General features: G+C 40.0%; 1 protein-coding gene across 2 annotated transcripts in view; it reads left to right on the top strand.

Annotated features, from left to right (window-relative positions):
• itprid2 (ITPR interacting domain containing 2) overlaps positions 1-20308 on the top strand; it is a 56685-nt gene that overhangs the window by 31683 nt on the left and 4694 nt on the right. For both annotated transcript variants that reach the window (XM_062431403.1, XM_062431402.1), the window contains 12 exons: positions 2513-2573; positions 9656-9763; positions 11222-11576; positions 12296-12476; positions 12864-12915; positions 14838-14917; positions 16196-17893; positions 18561-18620; positions 18771-18895; positions 19024-19129; positions 19434-19499; positions 19754-20098. In XM_062431403.1, the coding sequence (XP_062287387.1) occupies positions 2513-2573; positions 9656-9763; positions 11222-11576; positions 12296-12476; positions 12864-12915; positions 14838-14917; positions 16196-17893; positions 18561-18620; positions 18771-18895; positions 19024-19129; positions 19434-19499; positions 19754-20098 (3237 nt within the window). The remainder of the gene's footprint in view (positions 1-2512; positions 2574-9655; positions 9764-11221; positions 11577-12295; positions 12477-12863; positions 12916-14837; positions 14918-16195; positions 17894-18560; positions 18621-18770; positions 18896-19023; positions 19130-19433; positions 19500-19753; positions 20099-20308) is intronic.

The raw sequence follows: 20308 nt of genomic DNA, 5'->3' as shown, positions 1-20308 counted from the left end.
AACGTAACCAACCGTCCCAAAATGCATTGGGTCCGTTCAGACTGCGCTGTAGCGTAGATCAGAGTGAAGACGAGCTCAACCAAAAACAGTCGCAATTTTCACAGTGGGACTGTTAATAAGTCACTTTATTAAGATTTTATACTTTTTCAGGCGAGAAAGTAACTGTAGATTCCGGATATGTGGTCAGTTTATCAAAATAACGCTTGTATGTAAGTCTGCTGCAACGCTTTCGGACATGTGAAAAGCCAAGGTTATCTGAGGGAGAACACGATGAAATCAACTGACCTCTGCAGCTTTTTGATGATTTACCCCTAGCTCAAATGTGTAGCATTTATTATCAAGTTTTCTTTGGTCTCACAAATGAAATCTAACTGTCACATACCTTTTGTCTGAATGTAAAGTGAAGCCTTATGTTTTAACTGGACAGAACAACAGCGCTACCTCTCTATATGTACAGATAATGACCAGCTTTACATAAATATAAATGTATTCTTTTATTAAGCATCTCCCGCTGTCAGGGGTCATTTTAGGGGCTCGATATATAGCGACAATAATCACCACATTTTAATAATTATGAATGTAGTAACATTAGGACCGCCAACATTATAGACACCCTCTGGAAATTAGAAGCACCACACACGGTCTACCAGACTATCATATGTAAGTCACCCTAAGAGGCGGAAAAATTATGATTTATTAATTTTATGTTGATGCGTAAACTTGATCTCCCATAAAGGATATTATTATTATTATTATTATTATTAGCAGTAGTAGTATTACACGTGCCATATGCGGTATTTTTCTCTTTTATCCTGCAATGTGCCTATTGAAATGGGCTATATGTAGCCTGGGATAAGTTACACGTTTTATATTAGAGTGGGCTTGTTGTATTTTAGCGTTGTGAGGCAAATTGGTCTGTTTTGAATGGGAGATGTGCTGCAGCTGTAAATAAACTGACGCGGAAATGCAGGGGGTAGGTTGACCTCAGGTCTCTGTACTGAAAGCCTGAGGTAGGAGCAGCAAGGAATCTAGCGCACCTAATTTTGTATGATGACCTAATGATGCAAATATTAAAATCAGTCACACCATATAAACCACAATTCATACTGTGAATCTGTACTTTCACAGACGCATTGTCATATATTTTCTGGATTGTGAGTAAAATAATTAAGAATAATATAAAATCAGTCTTCACACCACCAAGGTCAACTGGTTTAGGCTTGACTCTTAGTTGACACTGCTGAACGATAATACTGATTTATAAGTGTGTGATCTAGGATTTGTGCAGTTTACTTTTATTTTATTAGCAATATTTAATACTTCGTAATAATTAAATAGCTTGTTTCTATTCTTCGTACTTCATTTTTGATTATTCATGATTTTATATAATTTAGGTAGTTATGGTTTTTATTTCCATCTATCTATCTATATTTAAGGAGGGCACTGAAAGGAATTTCACTGGGGCGCCTTACAAGCTAGAACCACCACTGATCCGATTAGTTGATTCATCGTTTCAATAGTTTAGTTTTGTTTTTTTTTGTTTTTTTTTAAAAAGGGACAGTGTACATTCATGAACATTTCAAATTAAAATGTAAATGCACCGGAATTAGCTAAAATAGCTAGTTTTCATCTTTTGTCCCTTGGCAGGTCAGGACAGAAAGACATAAAAAATAATAAATAAAAAAAAAAGTAAAAAAAAGAAAAAATCGATGACTAGTCGACTATCAAAATAGCAGCCCTAAAGTCATGGTACCACCTTTTTAAAAAATATGTCCCCCCCTGTAACACCTGTGTTATCATTGTAAGAGTTCTCCTGTAATTCTTACATGGAGTCAAACTGGCTGGTGTAACTATGCTACAGTAGTGTTACCTTAACTCGTCCAAATGAACTAAACGTTGAACTGAGCCACACTAACTTTAGAATAGTTTTCCCCAACAACAGCAACATGTGAATGTGGTGCGATACATAATGAAGTTTGTCTCTATTTAATTACTATAGGATGTCAGCAGTGTGCTTTTGAATGCATTTTAACCAGTGTATTAACCAGTGTATTTAACACCTGTGCATATTGTGTTTTGTGTGAATCAGCTCTTCAGAAAGGTAGCCAGTATATGACATTTACTATGTGGACAAGCATATCTTTCTATATCTTGTGTGTGCTACAAGCTTAATTCAATGCAGGTCAAATGATGTGACACTTTGCATTGCTATCAGTGTGTGTTTTACTAAAAAGATGGAGTTTTACAGTCAGACAGAGTATTGATTAAAGAAGAAAGAGGGGCTGTATTTGCAGGGTTTGTGTCATTGTTGTAAGTTACCCACAGCAGCTTTTATTGAAACTACAGAACAAAACTGAACATGATATACCACTTCCCTCTATTTTCATCTCAGAGTGCACCAGAATTTGTTGCATACAAGTTAAATCTGTAAAGCTATACTAACAGTGTGGTAGGTGCCCCCAAACACTAATACTGTAAAATAATAACATCTATTCCTGTGGTTCACCTGCAGGTCTACCTCGGAGCGCAGATGCAGCGGATGGAGCTGGAGAACCCTAACTATGCTCTGACCAGTATGTGCCTCTATACTGTCTACAGTGTCTCTGTATGTGTGTTTATAGCTGCTCTCTCCTCTACATCCTCAATGTGCTCCACTCAAACACATCAGTGCTGCAGGTGGTGGCTTGTTAGTCCATGTTAGTGGTGAGAAGCTCAGAAGTTCACGTCCTCAAACTGTAACAGAGGAAGCGAAGCTCAGAGACTGTGTGTGTGTGTGTGTGTCCTGTTCCCTGTTCCCAGTATTATTGTGGTGTTTTGTGGGGTGCCTCAGCTCTTTTAGCAGTTCTGCCAACTGCCTGGACAACACGGCCAGCATGGACAAAGATCTGTTTGTCCTAGACGCATGCACGCGCACACACACACACACACACACACACACACACACACACACACACACACACACACACACACACACACACACACACACACACACACAAACACACACACACAGACACACATACACACACACATGGCTGATTCTCTTCTTCTTGACAGTTTAACTGTCTTGGTGCTGTAAAAAAAAAAGGCTCAACCAAAGATCCTCTGTGTGCAAGAAGATGAATCACTCTATAGCTGAAAACACTTCTGGTCTGCAAAGGTTTGACTTTACACCTCAACACCAGTTCCACTAGTTTGTTTGAGGTAAATGAGACAGATAAAGTGATTCAGATGTGTTTTCAGCCTCTTGGTCACCGGACGCATTAAGCCTGGATGTAGAATCCTAAAGCAAACAACACGATGCAGAGAACGGGGCTGGCTGCTCACAAAATCCATATGCGACCATCTGCTTTCCTCAAGATGAAAGGCCCTAATTTTCTTGTTCTCTTGCAGATAACAACTAAATGAGTCACAAACTATTTGCTAGCACGCAAACTGAAGCTCAATGAACTGAGTCAGGAGGAGAAAAGGCCAACATTTAGTGGAAGCACAGTGTGACGGGCAGAAATCCAACTCATGATGACAAGAAAACTAGTGAACGAGAGCACATTAAAAGGGCCGCTGTGAAAACGTGGAAGAGCTAATGAGAAAGTTGTTCACTGTCAGAATGCTCTAACGTCCAATTTTTTGAGAGCAATACAAAGTTAATTTTGAAGTAATGTTCTGAAGTTGCTACAGCACATAACGGTACAGTACTAGCGCTGTGTGTTGTTTTTGGAAAAAGGAGGAAAAATGGCTTGTATGAATGTTCTGAGGCTATACAGTGTGAAGTTCTCCAGTCAGTCCATATGACTCCATGCTTACAGTTATTGGCTCATTTGTAGAACTCCATAATTGAATGTAAAGCTGTCTTGAGTCGGACAATTACATGAACATTTGCATCTTGTCACTTTCTTATGTATCAAGGAAAATCGCTGCATTCAATTATGGTTTAGATTTTATATTTATGATAAACTCATTAAACCTTTATCAAGTTATCGTACAATAACATAATTATCAGCATCATCATGTCTATATATGGACTTATCATATGATACATGGACATGACCTTGATCATTTTTTTTAACTCAGTATTGCCATACTTCACATTAGCAGCTAAGAGGCTATTCATGTCACATTGGCTAAACAAGTAGTGTCCTCCGTTCCTCACTGTGTACGTCCTGAGTGGAGACTGTAGAAGAATTAAAGGTAAATAACTCTGTCCCCAACTATAATGACAGTCTGTGTTTTTATATGTGTAGCACCCACTCTCCAATCATTATTATGCTATTATATTATCATTATATCAGTGGTATAAAATGATCTTCAAATGACAATAATATCGTTTATTGCGATTATTTCTGAGACGATATATCATCCAACAAAAGAAGTTATTGCGACAGGTCTACTGCTCTCACACAGTCCTGTGGTCAGTCTGCTTTGCTCTTACATGAACCACACCAGGATTGTTTCATTTTGTTCAAAAACGTTTGCCAAAAGATAAATCTTTGACAGTAGATTAGCAGGCCAGTTTAAGATGATTATTTTTGGAAATTCTGTTGCAAGTTAATCCTCCATGCATTTCCTGTTTACATTACAGATTGCTTTTCTGATTGGACACTAAATCTAACAGTGTCAGTATATCAAAATAACTAGTTTGCATGACATGTCGTCAAGTTTGTTTTAGTTGTTCTGAAGTTTAAAAAAAAAGAGAGTCGTTGAAAGAGACAAGAATAAGGATGACTGTACACACATTTGGACTGTCTGCCTTCAAAGGCGTCAGTGTTGCGCTCATACACATGAAAAGTGATGCAACTGTGTGAAAAAATGAAAAAAGGAGAGATTGAGAGAGAAGTTCAAACACTGCCAAATTTCTCAACTCTGCACACCTGCCCCTGAAGTGGGCGTTGTCAGTTTTGGCAAGAGTGCAGTGGAACCTGATGTGGTAAATGGCTGGTTTAAATCTAATGGAAGTTAAGATTCTTATATTTGATTTTGTAGGATCACCTCATACATGATTAAGGGTATATATATTTTGTAGTTTTGTTGTCTGTTTAATTGTTAAAGTTTGGCAGAGTGAAACATGGTAAGACATTATCTGTTGGAGTTCTGTTGTTCTACTTTTGAAGTGGTCATTAAAGTGGACCAAGTTGCACAGAAGCAGCCTAACACTCACGAGTAACAAACTTTATAAAAAGCTGCAGTGACTCAGATCAGGTCTGAATCTGTATTTTTAGTGTGAACTGCTCCTTAAACAGCCTCTGGTCCGCCTGTGGTTCCTGGAAGCTTTTTCTTCTTTTCCAGAACATTCTCATACTCCTCCATCGGTTCCCCCAGATCCCGAACACGTGTGTGTGTGTTGTTGTTTGTTATGTAAGCTCTGTTCTCACCAACAGAAAGAATCTCTTGGGATGAAGAGAGAGAGAGAAATGGAGAGAAAGAGAAAGAGGGAGGGAGGGAGGGAGAGAGAGAGAGAGAGAAAAAAAAGGAGTACGTGTCGTTTTCTCTTATTCCTCACTTCCTGTTTTAGGACCCTCCGAATGAAGCATTAGTGCAGAGTCAGCAGTCAGCAGGAAACACGCTCACACAGTGTAACTTATCATCGCACATGTCTGCTGTAATAAGAGGTTCATGTTCTGTAGTCATGTGCAGATGTGTAACTGAACTGTATGACTGACCACTTTATTTGCTTCTTTCACTTTTAGCTTTTTTTTAAAAGCTGTATTAATTACTAATTGAGAAGAATAACTGAAGAACACAGCTGAAACATTATCAGTTTATAAAGTTGATATGGGAAACAGTTTCCTTCCTCCACATCCAGCAGACACAGAGAAACATTATCATCCCACTACACTCATGTCTGTATCCACCTAATGAATCTAATTGGGTATCTGGCTTTTTAGACGCTAGTGTTCACCAGTTAGTCTCTAACTAACAGACAGCTGCTACTGCTGCTGCTGGAAATGCTTTGGATGAGAGCACTGAGACTGAAATACACAGTAAATGTGCTGTAAAACCAAAACTGCAATGCTGTGAATGACTCCTTTCACTTTACACAGAGTCAGTGGATCCATTATTAAAATAGAAGCCTGACTGATTTTCCTGGTTGTATTAAAAAAAGTGGAAAAAGTCTGATAATGATAAATTGTGCTATGTTTCTGTCAGACAAAAACACACTTTTTTGATTAACTTTGGTATTTGTTTTGGTTGATTAGGAATTGATGTCGGTCACGCTGTGATAATGTGAAATCCTCCTGCCAGTTAGTTGGCCATGTTTTATTTATTAGTGCAGCTTTTATAGTTCATTCATTTATAGGTTGCCTGACGTGTCTTCATCTTCTTACTTTAATTTCAGCATCTTTTACCTGTATTAGAATCACTCGAGTTTATTTTCATCTAAAGGCTTCTGCTAGATCGTTTTTAATCACCATGAAACGGAAGTTCAATAGTCTTAAACTTCTCTAATGTGACGTATTCCAAGTGAAACAAAATATGTTGGTCAGATAGTGATGAGAGATTAGACAGTAAAAAAAAAAAATGGATGTAGCCACCGTGATGTCAGCCACTGGTTTGTGGACCACTGTTTTAAAGCCTCTAGTTTGCATTTTGACCAACAACATCTTGGATTTTTGGAGCCAGAAGTGACCATATTTGGAGCTAATTGTAACACTAGTTGGTAGCACGGTTAGCATGGTTAATTTACAGTCTATGGTTAAATGCTATTAATGCTAATTTGCACTAGTAAAAAACTGGAAAAAAATCATTTTTTATAAAAGGTCCTTACTGGAATGGAGCTGACTCCTTACAAGGTTTTTGGACAACCAAAAGCTTAACAAAATGTTTTTAGGTGACTAAAATGTTACAATTAACTTTAATGAACTGAATGCATCCTGTGAAATAGTGACCGCTACAGCTATACCAGTACTGCCGTGACTCTGAGATTACGCCATGGTTACATTCCTTTACCAACATTATCCGCATAGTAGCGACTTTTAGCCATACCCTAAAGCACCATGCTTAATTTTCTATTGTACTCTAAATGGGACAATAATTAACTAAATTAATTTTCATGCTATATATTGAAGAAGACTTGAATCTTGTGATTGAGACCATAAACTCATTAGGAAATCGTTTACTGTTCATTGTCTTAAAGACTTCTATACAATCAGACTTCTCTTTGGAGCCAGTGCGTTTCCCCCATTAACTCCTCATTAAACAACATGGTCAAACCCACAACCCAGATAGTCAGATAACATTGTAAAAAGGTGCAGTGGCCAGGTGGCAGTAAACATGCTAGCAGATTAGCCCGCTAGCAGGAATGCTAGCTCAGCTCCCCCCATCAATCTTGTCATCCTTTTCGTGCATGTTTACGTGGTCAGTCAAGAGTCTCATAGTGAAATGTGGACTTTTAGAGAACTGTTGAACCTCTATGCTAGCTAACATCTTTGCTAATCACTTTACTAATCGCTTTGCTAGCTGCTGCAAGTATTAACTGCAGTTTTATATGATGAGTAGGGTTAGGTAATTGCCAATATATAGTAACATTTAAAGAAAAAAAGAAGGCATATAAAAAGAAATAACTGAAAAATCGACACATTTGTGTTAGACAGGATTAGAGCTTTGAAAATGTTTGGGCAAAAAACCTTAGCTATCTTTCAATATCAGTTCTGATCAATTTTGAATAAGTAAATGGTCTTTGCTGCGAGTAATCCCCCTCTCACTCCATGTCTCCTGTCTGTCTGTGTGTCTTTCATAAATGTCAAAAAAATGACCTTGTTAAAAAAAGTGCTGTAATATTCAGGTTTTTTTTTTTAAATTCACATCTGAGTTCGTCAGGCTTTACGGTACCTAGTTGACTGTAGTGTTAAAGCAGTGCAACAGGAGCTACAGGAGTTTTCTTTCACCCAGACAGGAAGTTGCAGTGTTTCAGCTGAAATGAAAATCACCAAAATTGGAGTTGGGAGACCAACTGCCACCAATGAAGTTCTTCAACTTCATCAAATCTTTTTTGTTGTTGTTGAGGAATTCAAGGTCAAGACGGAGGTGAGAGAATAAGATAGAGCAGGCCTGTGTGTATTTCAGGTGATGACATCAGAGGAATGGACAGAAGACAGATGTCAGTGTTTCATAACATACTGACAAGTATTTAGACAGCGAGGGATGGAGGGGTGGAGGAATGAGTACGGAAGGAAGGACAGTATGCAAGTCATCATCCTGTTAGAGACGAGACTGACAGCTCGATTTACACAACCACAGAAGAAGGAAGGAGGGAGGAGTGACTCTGACGTCTGTGTTCAGTCCCAACATGAAGCTTTGTGCTTTTTTTAGTCTTTTACTGCAAATTCCAAGCTTCATCAGTTTCCAATCATAACTTTTTATTTCCAAGAATGAATGGTTATTTCACCACTGTAGTGCAGTAATCTGTCCAAAATCACTCCCTTATGCCTACTACTTCTTTTACTCCTGTATAATAAACACTCAGTAGTTTATTCTGTAGTGACTTTTAGATAGAGTTTTAAGATACATCTTTTTGGAGTGAGTGTGTTAAAAAAGCAAGCACCAGGAAACATCCAACCAGCTACAACCTAACTACATCCATATGAATAGCCAAAAATGGCGAGATTTTTGGTTAGTCGAGTCATAGAACTAACAACTCTTCAATCAACATATTCCTTTTATCTTAAGTGATCTTAGCAGCAGCTACAACAGCTTCTACTAATGATAACTAAATCAAAATACACCCAACAGGATATGGACTAACATAAACACAATATTAGGCTGAATAAATGGGATTTCAATCTGGTTATCAGATAAGTGTTTTTGTGCTGTAATCAGATTGTTTGGTTTGTAGACATGGATCGTAGTAGCAGTCACATTGTAATAGGGTGTTCAGGCAGAAAGCAGCAAAGTTTGACCTCTGAACTGTTTCTGTTTATTCGCTGTTACATTAGCGTTAAGGTCGCTATCAACCAATTCCCCCAACCATGTCTGTTGAAGTGTGTCTGTGTGAATTTAACTCAAAACTCACTACAAACACTCAGTTCTTTCTGTTATTATTCTCCAGTCTCTCTCATCTTTCATCTTGTCTGTGTAGGTTGATGAAGCAGATCCATGAAACTACTGAAATCCGTTTGCACTGCTCCATGCGAATTTGCATCTTTCCGATGACTTCATATGTATTGCACCACCACTAAAATTCACGAGACTTCAGTCCTAAATGCCTGACATCATCATGGCTGGCCGTCAACTTCATTACCAAGTGTGTCAGGGCCTTTAGCGTCCGAAGAGAAGAGAGAAACCAGTTTCATCTCAGTACATCCAATACAGAAATATGTCCAGTAGGCTACTGTATGTAGTTAGCTTAGCTTATCTTAGCTTAGCAATGAGACTTTAAGAAGGGGGTTAAACTGCTAGCCTAGCTCCATCAAAACAGGATTAACCCCTTCCAACAGGCTGTTGTCCATGTTTTTTCTTCTAGAATATGGGTCCTGCCTAGAAAATGCTTTTGCTGTTGTGTCTCCTAAACTTAAGAGTTCTTAACAGACAATCAGACAATCCAAATCATTAGTGTTAATATATTTTCTGGGTACATATTGTCTTGTCTGTTTTAATTATTCCACTGTTTGGTCTCTTTGAAGCACAGCATAATTGTGGTTTTGTCTCTGTGTGTTTCTCCCAGGTCGTTTCCGTCAGATCGAGGTCCTAACTACAGTAGCTAATGAGTTCTTCCAGCTCTACAGTCAGGTTTCTGGTCAGCCTGTCCAGCGCATCCTTTCCAGGGACCAAGGTAACCATGGCAACCACAGCAAGTCCACAGATGGGCAAAGTTTGATAGATAACAGCTTTTTCTTTAGTTACGTGTCTCTATCAAACAATGTTAAATTTTTACAAAGAGACACTGAAACTGATTTTTGACTGTTATATAGCAAAATAAAACAGCAGTGGAGGACATATGATACATCTGGACTACATCTGGTAAGATGTGGAGATTCATTCACTGAACAGGTCCAGTCACTGGCAAAGTCCATAGACGATGCACTCAGCAACTGGAGCCTGAAGACCATGTGTTCACTGCAAAGGGCGGAACAGGCTTAGTTATCAAAAAAATAATCAAATTTTAAAAAAGCAAGTGTGATAGACAAAACTCTTTATTTTAAGCATAGGATAATTTTTGAATTAATTCATTTTTATTCATGTTTAGATTTCAGTCCTGAGATGAAAGGTCCATTTGAATTTTGGTCACTTCACTTTTAGGACTTAGGACACTTTTAATAATAATAACTTTATTTATATAGCACCTTTTAAAAAACAAAGTTCACAAAGTGTTTTGACAGACAAGGCAAAAGCAGTAAAATACAAAGCAAGACACACAACACAGAGAGAGGTAACAAGACTGGCATTGACAAGATGAGAGTATAGGGCAATGAATACAGTTGGAGATAATGAGAGTATAAAAATATATAAAATACATAAGACAAAGTAAAAATAAGATTAAACTTATTATTTATTTACTTGTATTTATTGTTGCAAGTAAGGTAGGGGTTTTAAAACAATGAAAACTCTGATTTACACTTGTCTTAATCAATGAAAATACATTGAACATTTTAGTTTGTTGGGACATGCATCGACTAGGTCTCTGCTGGATGGAAGTTTCTGTCATAAATTATATTTTAACCAGTTTTAAGCCAAAAACGATAGTAAGCGCTTTTCAAAAACTTTTTAAGTAGTCGTAGAATGACTGTTTGTATACCCAGACTTATCGTCATACTAGCCCGTGGAGCAAGGCATTTTAGCAGAATCCTCAGCCATTGGAATAGTCTCCCAATAAGCTTGAGGTCCTTGGATACTGTGGACTCTTTTAAAAAAGCAGCTAAAAACATATCTGTTCAAGGTAGGAGCTGGTATTTTGTTTGCCTCATATGTCTATTCTCATTCTATATTTTATCTGGTATTTGATTTTATCCGATAGTATCTGATTTTATTTATTTGACTGTGAAGCATTTTGTCACTGTGTGTGAAAGGTGCCATAAACTTGCTTTAATATTTTAATCAGGATCAGATTTGAGCATTTAAGTCAAACTTAAGCACATTTTTTCCAGTGTAAAATCTGATTTTATCTGAATGAAAAAAAGTTTGTAATTTTTATCAATTAAAATATATGGAAATTGCAGTTCGTTAAAGAAATAAGCACTACATTTCATGACATGTTTTTTATTCTAATTGGCCCATTTCATTTCTCCATTAGGAGGAGACAAGGGTGAAGGAGTCAATGATGAGCAACCTCCTGTTCTGAAGAGGAGCAGCTCCGCGCTGAATGCTGTAAAACTCCTCAAGAAAACCCTCAGCAGACACAACCTGCTCACTGGCACCTCTGAATCGCCTGAAGCACACACACCACACCAGGACACTCAGCTGAACGGACACTCCCACTCTAACCACACACTCATCAATGGTCACGCACACCACAGTCCAGAACAGGACGGTGGCAGTACCGACCCCGACCACCAGAAACACAGTCGCAAGAAAGACAGCCGTTCTTTGGCAACGGTTAACGAGGAAACCAACGGGGACGGAGAAACAGAACAGCTGACAGACGACAGGTACTGATGGACAGACAGTTCACTTTAGCTGTCTGCAATGGTGGAAAAAAGTACCAATATAACAATCTAAAAATACTTTGTTAGGAGTTAAAGTCCTACATTTAAATCCCTACTTAAGTAAAAGTGTCAAAAGTAAAAGTACCCATTATGCAGTCAAATGTTCCTTATGTCATATATTATTGTATATGACTTTATTAGGTTGTTAATACTAATTCATCAGTTTGTATTTTACTGTTGTAGCTGCTCAAGGTGGAGCTATTTTTTAAGTCCAGTGGTTCCACATGTGGGGTCAGGGCCCTCCAAAGGCTCACAGGATGCACCTGAGGGGGAAATGTTGTTTTTTAGTAAAATGCTGGATCATCCTGGACCCTTATAAAAAATATTTTAAAAACCCTTATAAAGGAAATTACTATTTCAGGGAACTAACCAATCATAGCTGTTTGAAACATTTGACAAGGGGTTACATGTCAAACAGTTTGGATAATATATTTTGTCTTATGTGTAATATTTTATATCAAATCTTAATTTTCAGTGTCTATTAACTAGCTAGCTGTGAAATAAATATAGTGGATCAGAATTATAAAATAGCATAAAAAAGAAACACTCAAATAAAGTACAAGTACCTGAAATCTAAGTACAATACCTGAGTGCATGTTACTTTCCACTAATGTCATTGTGTGTATTGTTTGTTGCTGACTATCCACCTCAACTCCCAACAGTCCTGAACAGAGCAGCACTGGACCTGCAGCCAATGGGGCACAACAAACAGAGAAAGGAACCCAGGTGATCAAAGATGAGAAGATCCTGACCTCAACTCCAGAGAAAGCTCCTTCCACTCTGGTTCCGCCCACACTGGCCCAGCTGCGAACAGAGAACGCAGACTCTTTCGACATGGAGGAGGTACTTGTGTAGCTACGCCAGCACTTTTCTATTCTGGGGTTCTCCAACCTCGTCCCACACAGAGAAAGTGTAATGTCATTCATGCTATTTTCTCCTCTTCTCACACTGATGACTTGTTAGGTTCTTCTTGGTTGCATTTTTATTTGGAAACCTGTAGACCACTGTAGTACCCTGGAGGATCTATAATGTTATCCTTGGTTCATAAATCCATCTCACAATCCCACATTAAGAAGATCATTTGTGTATCAGTATATATCAGCGCTGTGGTTTGATAGACTGACCTGTTTGTCGAAGGTCTCCGGCGAAAATAGTGTGAAGATACTGAACCTTAGCAGTTTGTTTGTTTCTTTCTTACTTTTAAAATTCAGTCTGTATTTTGTCTTTCAGATTCAGAGTAATGACGATGAGGCTCCACTATCCAGAACCTCCAGAAACAGCGGTGAGTCCACATTAACCTCTGATTTCAACTTTTTCAGCCTTTAACTCTAAACTTAATTTGACTTTTGACCTTAATTCAGAAGCTTCTGTACTATATCTGAGAAATAATCAGAACGATCATGTTAATGGAAGTTTGTCAATTTGTCCATTATATACCAGGCCTAGCAGCAGGTTAGCTTAGCATAAAGTCTGGTTCTGTCTGCAAAAAATGGCCATCTACCAGAACCTCTAAAGCTTACTAATTAACATGTTATATCTTGTTGGTTAAAAAAACCATATGCGGGAGTTATGTGCACAGTGACACCCTGGAGTCTTCTCGTCCATTTGAGGCTGCTAGGCAACCGGCAGAGACTCATAGCTCTTTTCCATACACATGCTGGCTTGGCTTGACTTGGTTTACAACAGGGCTACATGTTTAAAAGTGTGTCTTTAACTGATGACGCTCTTGTCTTGAGTCAATGACGTTTAAAAGCAGAGCCCTCTTTGCACTTTTTACTCAAGCCTCCAGGAAGTGTGCGGGGCTATGACAAGTGGTCACTGTGTCTTTTCGGTACAATAACATTTGGAAAGTAATTTTTTATTTCCATTCAAGTTAGCAGGGAGCTTAACTGGAAGGTAGCCAGCTTGTCCCTGAATGATGACAAAGCCCATCTGATGTCACTGCTACCCACACTGGAGGCAGGTTGGGCAAACTTTGACCCGACTTTTGAGATGGTCCAATCCTGGGCATGACTCTATGTGACTCTGTGCAAGTCAGTGCATGTATACTGGCAATGGAAATGCAAATCAACATGGGATGGTTTGACCCAGCGTGGCCAAAAGTGCCAGTGTAAAAAGGCTACTGATAGACACCAAAAAGTCTAACTGTTTCTTTAAATGCAGAATCTCAAACCAGTTTACATGTGCTCGTCTTCTGTATCTTAATTCTCAATTCCAGAAATGTATTAAGCTGTATTATTACATCAAATATAAATAGTGTATCAAAACCTAGATCTCAGTAGAACATATTAGTGTTTTAAAATGAAATGCGCTCTCAATTAACTGTTAATCATAAAAGAAAAAAAAGAAATGCGCTCTTGTGACTAACTGAAAGGAAAGAATGAGAAGACTCATGAAACAGTGGCTTTCTATCTGTCTGTGTAACGAAGTCAGTGGTGAAAGTAATATTTAAATAAGTAAACATTTTAAAAACCATTATGTAAAATATACTCTTTCGCAAATAATCACTTAATCAACTTTATTTAAAGTAATAATTATAGAGTATTAGCCACACAAAGTACTTGGTGTTGGGAAGACAGACAGACATCACTAGAGCCATGCTGCCAGCATGGATAGAAACAATTATTTTAATCACCAAAAAGACTGAAACAGCACATAAAGCTCAGTCATTGTTTGGGGAAGCTTTACTACTTTACTGTCTGTAGTCAGGCTTGGTTCTGAAAGCCAGGTTCATAGGCTTATTTCAGTTCCACAAAACAGACAGTTATAGCTTCATAATACCGGCTGTTACAACAGGGTTAGACTTGCCTGCTTCAAATACACAGCTCCTTCAATAAGCCTTTATTCTAACTCTCAGAATGTGTTTTAGTTTATAGTAATACAAATAATATCATTGAGTCATTTGTTGCATGAGAAAAACTCAACTGTGTATATTTTGTCATGGGATCAATCCATAAATGATCTATTCAGTTTTGTAAGATTAAGTATACATTTTTTCCTGTCTTATCCAGTGTATGAGAGAGATTCCAATCTGTTTCTGTACAATAAGAACATGTATCCTGTGTCTCAGTCCACTCTGATTTCAGCTAGAACACACTGACCTATCTTTACAAGCCAATATAAATGAGTCTACTCTGCCACCTGTTGGTCAGATGTAGTTCTGCAGAAATAATCCTAATGTTTCATTGTCTCTGTCTTTTTCAGACCTGTTGAGGACAGTCAGTCAACAGTCAGACAGCAGCGGGTTTGCTGAGGAGCCCTCCGCTGACTCCAGCTACCTTAAGGTCTGTTTTTGTGGGGGGTTTTTAGAGGTCTGTCCTACCTGTATCTCAGTTAAGGTAACCGCCTTCAAGTTATGTGTGCTGACTCACATAATTCCAGTCAGAGCCTGATGACGCCAGACACAAACATCCCTGCAGATTAATCACTCGTGAACTGAAAGAATGTTTTCATGGTGTGTAATGGAACTTCAGTCTCTGCAGAAATTCATCTTTTTTTTACGAAATTGCTCACTGCAGGCATGTCCAAATTATTCCATAAAGGGCCGTGTGCCTGCAGGTTTTTGTTCCAGCCAATCAAGAGTGCACAATTTGACCAATCAACTGTCTGAAGACTGAGATCAGTTGATTAAATGAGTCAAGCATGGTGTGCTACTGCTTGGTCTGAATGAAAACCTGCAGCCACATGAACCTTTATGGAATAGTTTGGACACCTCTGGCTTACTGGCGTTAACTTTCTGCACAGTTTAAACTTACTTCATAGCTAAGTGATGGTTCTTTTATTGATAAAATGGAAATTAACAGTGGTGGACAGTAACTAAGTATATTAATTTAAGTCCTGAACTGAAGTACTATTATAAGGAAATATTGTACTTTTGACTCCAAAACACTTATTTGACTAATTATTCATTACTTTTTCAGAGTCAGTTTTAGACGAAAACATGTAATAAGCTTATTAAATACAATGCATTGTTAGTTCAGTGGATCCCAATATGTTTGCTTGTGTCTGGTTGGAGCTCTTTTAAACTTCTCATATAGTTTTGTTTAACAAGTATTTCACAGACAAGCAACAATTAGAGAAATTTCAATATATATATATATATATGTGTATATGTGTATATGTGTGTGTGTGTGTGTATATTTATATATATAAATTTGTGTAGTACAACTTGTTTCTTATTTGCTACCACCTCACTAGCTCCCAGTTTTATTTTGTGATTCTTTGAAGGGTATGTTTGCAGGTAGGTTTGGAAGCACTGAACGATTCTACATAACTATATAAAGTAATTAAAATTAGCTCTGCCTTAACCAGCTACAACAGTAAAATGCTGCTTACACATCAATGCATTAGTACTGACAATATGATAATATCATATATAATATAATATAATATAATATTACACAGTCACAGAAAACATTTCCCAGCAAAACAAGTACTTTTACCTTTGACACATTTTTGACAAATTTTGCTGATATTTCTGCACTTTTTCTTAAGTAGGAGTTTAATGGCATTTTTACACTGATGTATTTGTACTTAATGTACATACTTCTTCCCCCTTGCAGGTGCAGGAAAGTAGTGACAGCTGTGACAGCGAGACCACTGTGACATCGCACCCTTCGCAAGATGTGGCCACGCCCCTCGCAGTAGACCAACCAGCGTTTGAGCTGCCAGACATCAGACAAGAGGAGGCAGAGCCTAGTGGTACCGCTGAGGCTGATGGGAGGAGTAGTTCCAGGGGTGAAAACGGGCAAGATGAGAGCCCAGAGCAGGTTCCACAGTACGCAGCCCACCACCTCCCCAGGAACAAGAACCATGATGAGGATGAGTCTGGGGACCAGACTGACCCTGAACCGGAATCAGAACAAGAGCCTACCCAGAGTCTGTCTGCTCCAGAACAAGAACCAGAACACACTCAGAACCAGGCCGAGTCTGCTGCAGACACAGAAGCACTCTCTGAAGGAGCAGGTGTTGAAGACAATGCTCAAGGGGAACATGCACACTTGGACAGTTCATACTGTCCCCTGACTCCATGCTCTCCGGTCCTGAGGGCTCTGAACCGAGCCAAAAGGAACCAGCTGAGCAAGGACTGGCAGCTGCTTAACCCTGGGCCCAGTGACACATCCCAAATCCTGGGTAGAGGACGAGGAAGACGTGGTGTCCCCCTGCAGAGATCCTCTTCCCTGCCCACCTCGTTTCTGGCGCCCACCAAGGTAGTGTCCTCTGTCAGGATCCAGTTTGGGCGAGGTCAGTCATCTTGCACCCAGCCCAAGTACTCCTTCAGATACACCCAAGAGACCACAGGAGACATGGAAGAGGAGGCGAAGGAGGAGGAAGAAGGGCAAACCAATTGTCACTCTAATCCGATCATAAACAATGCCTCCTCCTCTGGCTCTGACAACAAACCACCAAGGCTCCCCACAGAAGCACATACCCCACCTAAACCCATCCCACGCTACCTGTTGCGGTCATCTCAATCACTGCAGAGCCCCAGTCCTCCTCCTGATTTGTCACCAGGGGGCCAAGACCTTTCCTGGAGCACCCAAAGTGTTCCTGAACTGTCCTCCAACCAGCAGCAGCATGACCAGTTCCAACAGAACATGAGTCCCAACCTGAACCAGCAAAGTTGGAATTCAGGACAGATGATGTTCCCTCAACCTAACCTGAACCCTACAGCTCAGTACTTAAACCCAAGCCCCACTCCTAGTCCCAGCCTTAACCAAAACCCATACCCCTTCACTCTGAACCCTTCCTTGCAGTACCTCTCCCCTCTGCATCCATACGCTAGTCTTCCTAACCTTCATAACCCCAACCCCTCCCTGAACCACCACTCTAGTCTTACTAGTCTCCATCAACCAACAACTTCTCCAATCCCCCAGCACGGGAGTTTCACCAACTTGCATCAGCCCTCATCCGCATATCCTCATCACCTCAGTCCTGGCAACCCGCATCCAGGAAGTCCGATAATGCCCCACCAGAGCTTCAACTTCCCATATGGTCCTCAGTTACCCTACCATGCCATTCCTCACGGTTCGCAGTTTGCCACACCCTACCTTGGTTACAATGGATATAACATGAACCCATACCTGGCTCACGCTCCCCCTGCCCCAGGCTTCTTCTCGGGCCAAGCCTCGCCCTTCAGCCCAGGTCACAGCCTACACCCAGGGCTCACTCCTCCTGCTGCTCCTGGCCCATCCAGTACTGAGATGCAACTGAGGAGAGTTCTGCATGATATCAGAGGAACAGTTCAGAGTCTGAGCCAGGTCAGTCTTCTTCAGTCCTCTGATCTCTGTAGGTCTTGTTGTTGCTCTAGCTGTGGTCTGTTGTGTCTCTTTAAATGAAAACTGCAGTGTGAACAACTTAGATTTTTGTATTCATTGCTCTTGCCATCAGTTGTACCATTTACGACAACAAAGTACTTACAAAGTAATTGCTTAGATATGGTAACTAGGCAACATAGATTTAAAAAATAGGTTCAACAAACACAGCCGTCAGGTTATGAACAAGCTGACGGGTTTGTAAAATTAGTTACCACTGTATTTGGACCATGTATTATAAGAGCTGGATAGGGCGCCGATTTTTCCAAGTTGTCACTCGCGGTTTTGCAGCAAAAAAATCCCCATTTTGGAAAATACACTTATTATGGGCCAGTACTTTCCTGTAGTCTCAGCTGGTCCGGATTAATAAATAGTTTGGCCCGAAATCCCACATAAATCAGTGATTTTTTAAATTTTTATTTTTGTTTTTTTCACGGATTAAAAAAATGAGATGTAACATTTTGGTGGTGAACTTTAGATTTGCAGGTAGGTGGATTTTGTTTGTTTCCAGTCTTTGTACTAACCTGACTGCCCAAGTTTGTTGGCCTGGTTTAGTCCAGGTCTTCTCAGGCTTATCCATTCCTGTTCTGACATCATTATCCTCTCCGTCTAGAACCGGGCTGACACTCCAGACATGTTCAGTGAGCGCAGAACACCTCTGCCCAGCCACCAGGTACCGTCATCCCCAATCACTTCTGTGTTCTCCAATTGCTGTTGGTCTTCTTCAGTGTTGCACTTTGTAACCCTAACCCTAACCCTCTGCTTTTATCACTTTCTCTAAAGTATCTTTCTTTTTGTCGTTTCTCCCTCACTCTTTTCTCAGCCTTTGACAGAGTTTCAACAGATGAGGAGGAGTCTGAACTTATTCCGCGGTCAGATGATGGATCTAGAGCTGTCAATCATCCGACAGCAGTCTTTAGTCTACAAACACCTGAGTCCTGCTGACAGGTGACACACATACACACACACACACACACAAATACGTGCCCCACAGTAATCTGGACTATGATAATATGTGATACTAGGATACTAAGCGAACCTGATATATGTGTGTGTGTGTGTGTGTTTGTATGCAGGCTGGAGATGGAGCAGCTTCAATCTCTGAGGTCAGCAGTCAGAGAGGAACTGCAGGAGCTGGAACAACAGCTGGAAGACAGACTGATGGAACAAACACAGCATAGGGTATATAAACAAATAACACACACAGCCGTATTTCAACGATCTAAGCGCATGGTCTGAAGCACATGTTGCAAGTACAATTAGGGTGTGTCCAAATCCACTTTTACTTGTTTAACGTCAGAAAACTGGTCGCGGCACCAGGCACATGGTTCAAAGGGTTTACACAACATACATATGCATGCATTTGTCATTTATGCAGTAGATTTTTAAGTCTCATAAGTCTTTTGAGACATTTTATGTGATTTGGAGCTCAACAGATGAATATGATGTGATGATGTAATGGTGTTAATCCTGCTCTCTTCCTCAGGGTCTCCATAGAGACAGCAGTATTGACAGTCTGTCCACCGCCTCTGCACTTAGAGCCATGGAGCCGGTCAGTATACAAACACAAACACACACACACACACACACACACACACACACACACACACACACACACACACACACACACACACAGAGTACCAGTACCAAAAGTTTGGACACACCTTCCCGTTCACTTCAATGGGAAATTGTGTCTATACTTTTGACACACACACACACACACACACACACACACTTGTTATATAAGGCTAATAATTAATAATGCTAGAGTATGTCTTAGTGTACGATCTTTTCCCTCCTGTCCAGGTGTCAGACCTTCTCAGAGAGCAGCTCTTCCTCCAATCAGAGCTCAACTATGACGGCCGTGCCCCCTCTACCAACCCCTCCTCCAGATCCTCCAGATCCTCCAGTCCAGTCAGAGGAGGAGGAGAAAGCTGCGAGCAGAGACAAAGCGTATTCCGGGCATCAATCAACATAACCCCGGCACCACCTCCTCGACCCAACACACACTCAGGGGAAGAGGAGGAGGAGGAGGAGGAGGAAAGAGGGAGGGACAGTGGTGGTGGAGGAGGAGGAAGAGGAGGAGTACCAGAGGAGGAGGGTGCAGCAGGAGGAATCAGAGTGGAGAACCTGCAGCAGCTCATCAGAGAGGTAACAGTTTGTCAGCAGTTTAACCTCACAGGAATAACCATATCATCATTGATGTGACATAAAAGCGTTTGCACTGTTATGTATTAAAGGAATAAAACATGAAACACCACTTTTGCTAAAGTAAAAATAATGTTGGAAAGGAGGCAATGATGCACATGATCTATGAGCCCCTGTAATCCGTCTCTCACATAAACAGGCAGAATACCAAGT

The sequence above is a fragment of the Scomber scombrus genome, chromosome 13 (assembly GCF_963691925.1).
Source record: "Scomber scombrus chromosome 13, fScoSco1.1, whole genome shotgun sequence".
In the NCBI taxonomy this organism is placed as follows: domain Eukaryota; kingdom Metazoa; phylum Chordata; class Actinopteri; order Scombriformes; family Scombridae; genus Scomber; species Scomber scombrus.
This window is presented reverse-complemented; position numbering and strand designations above follow the sequence as displayed.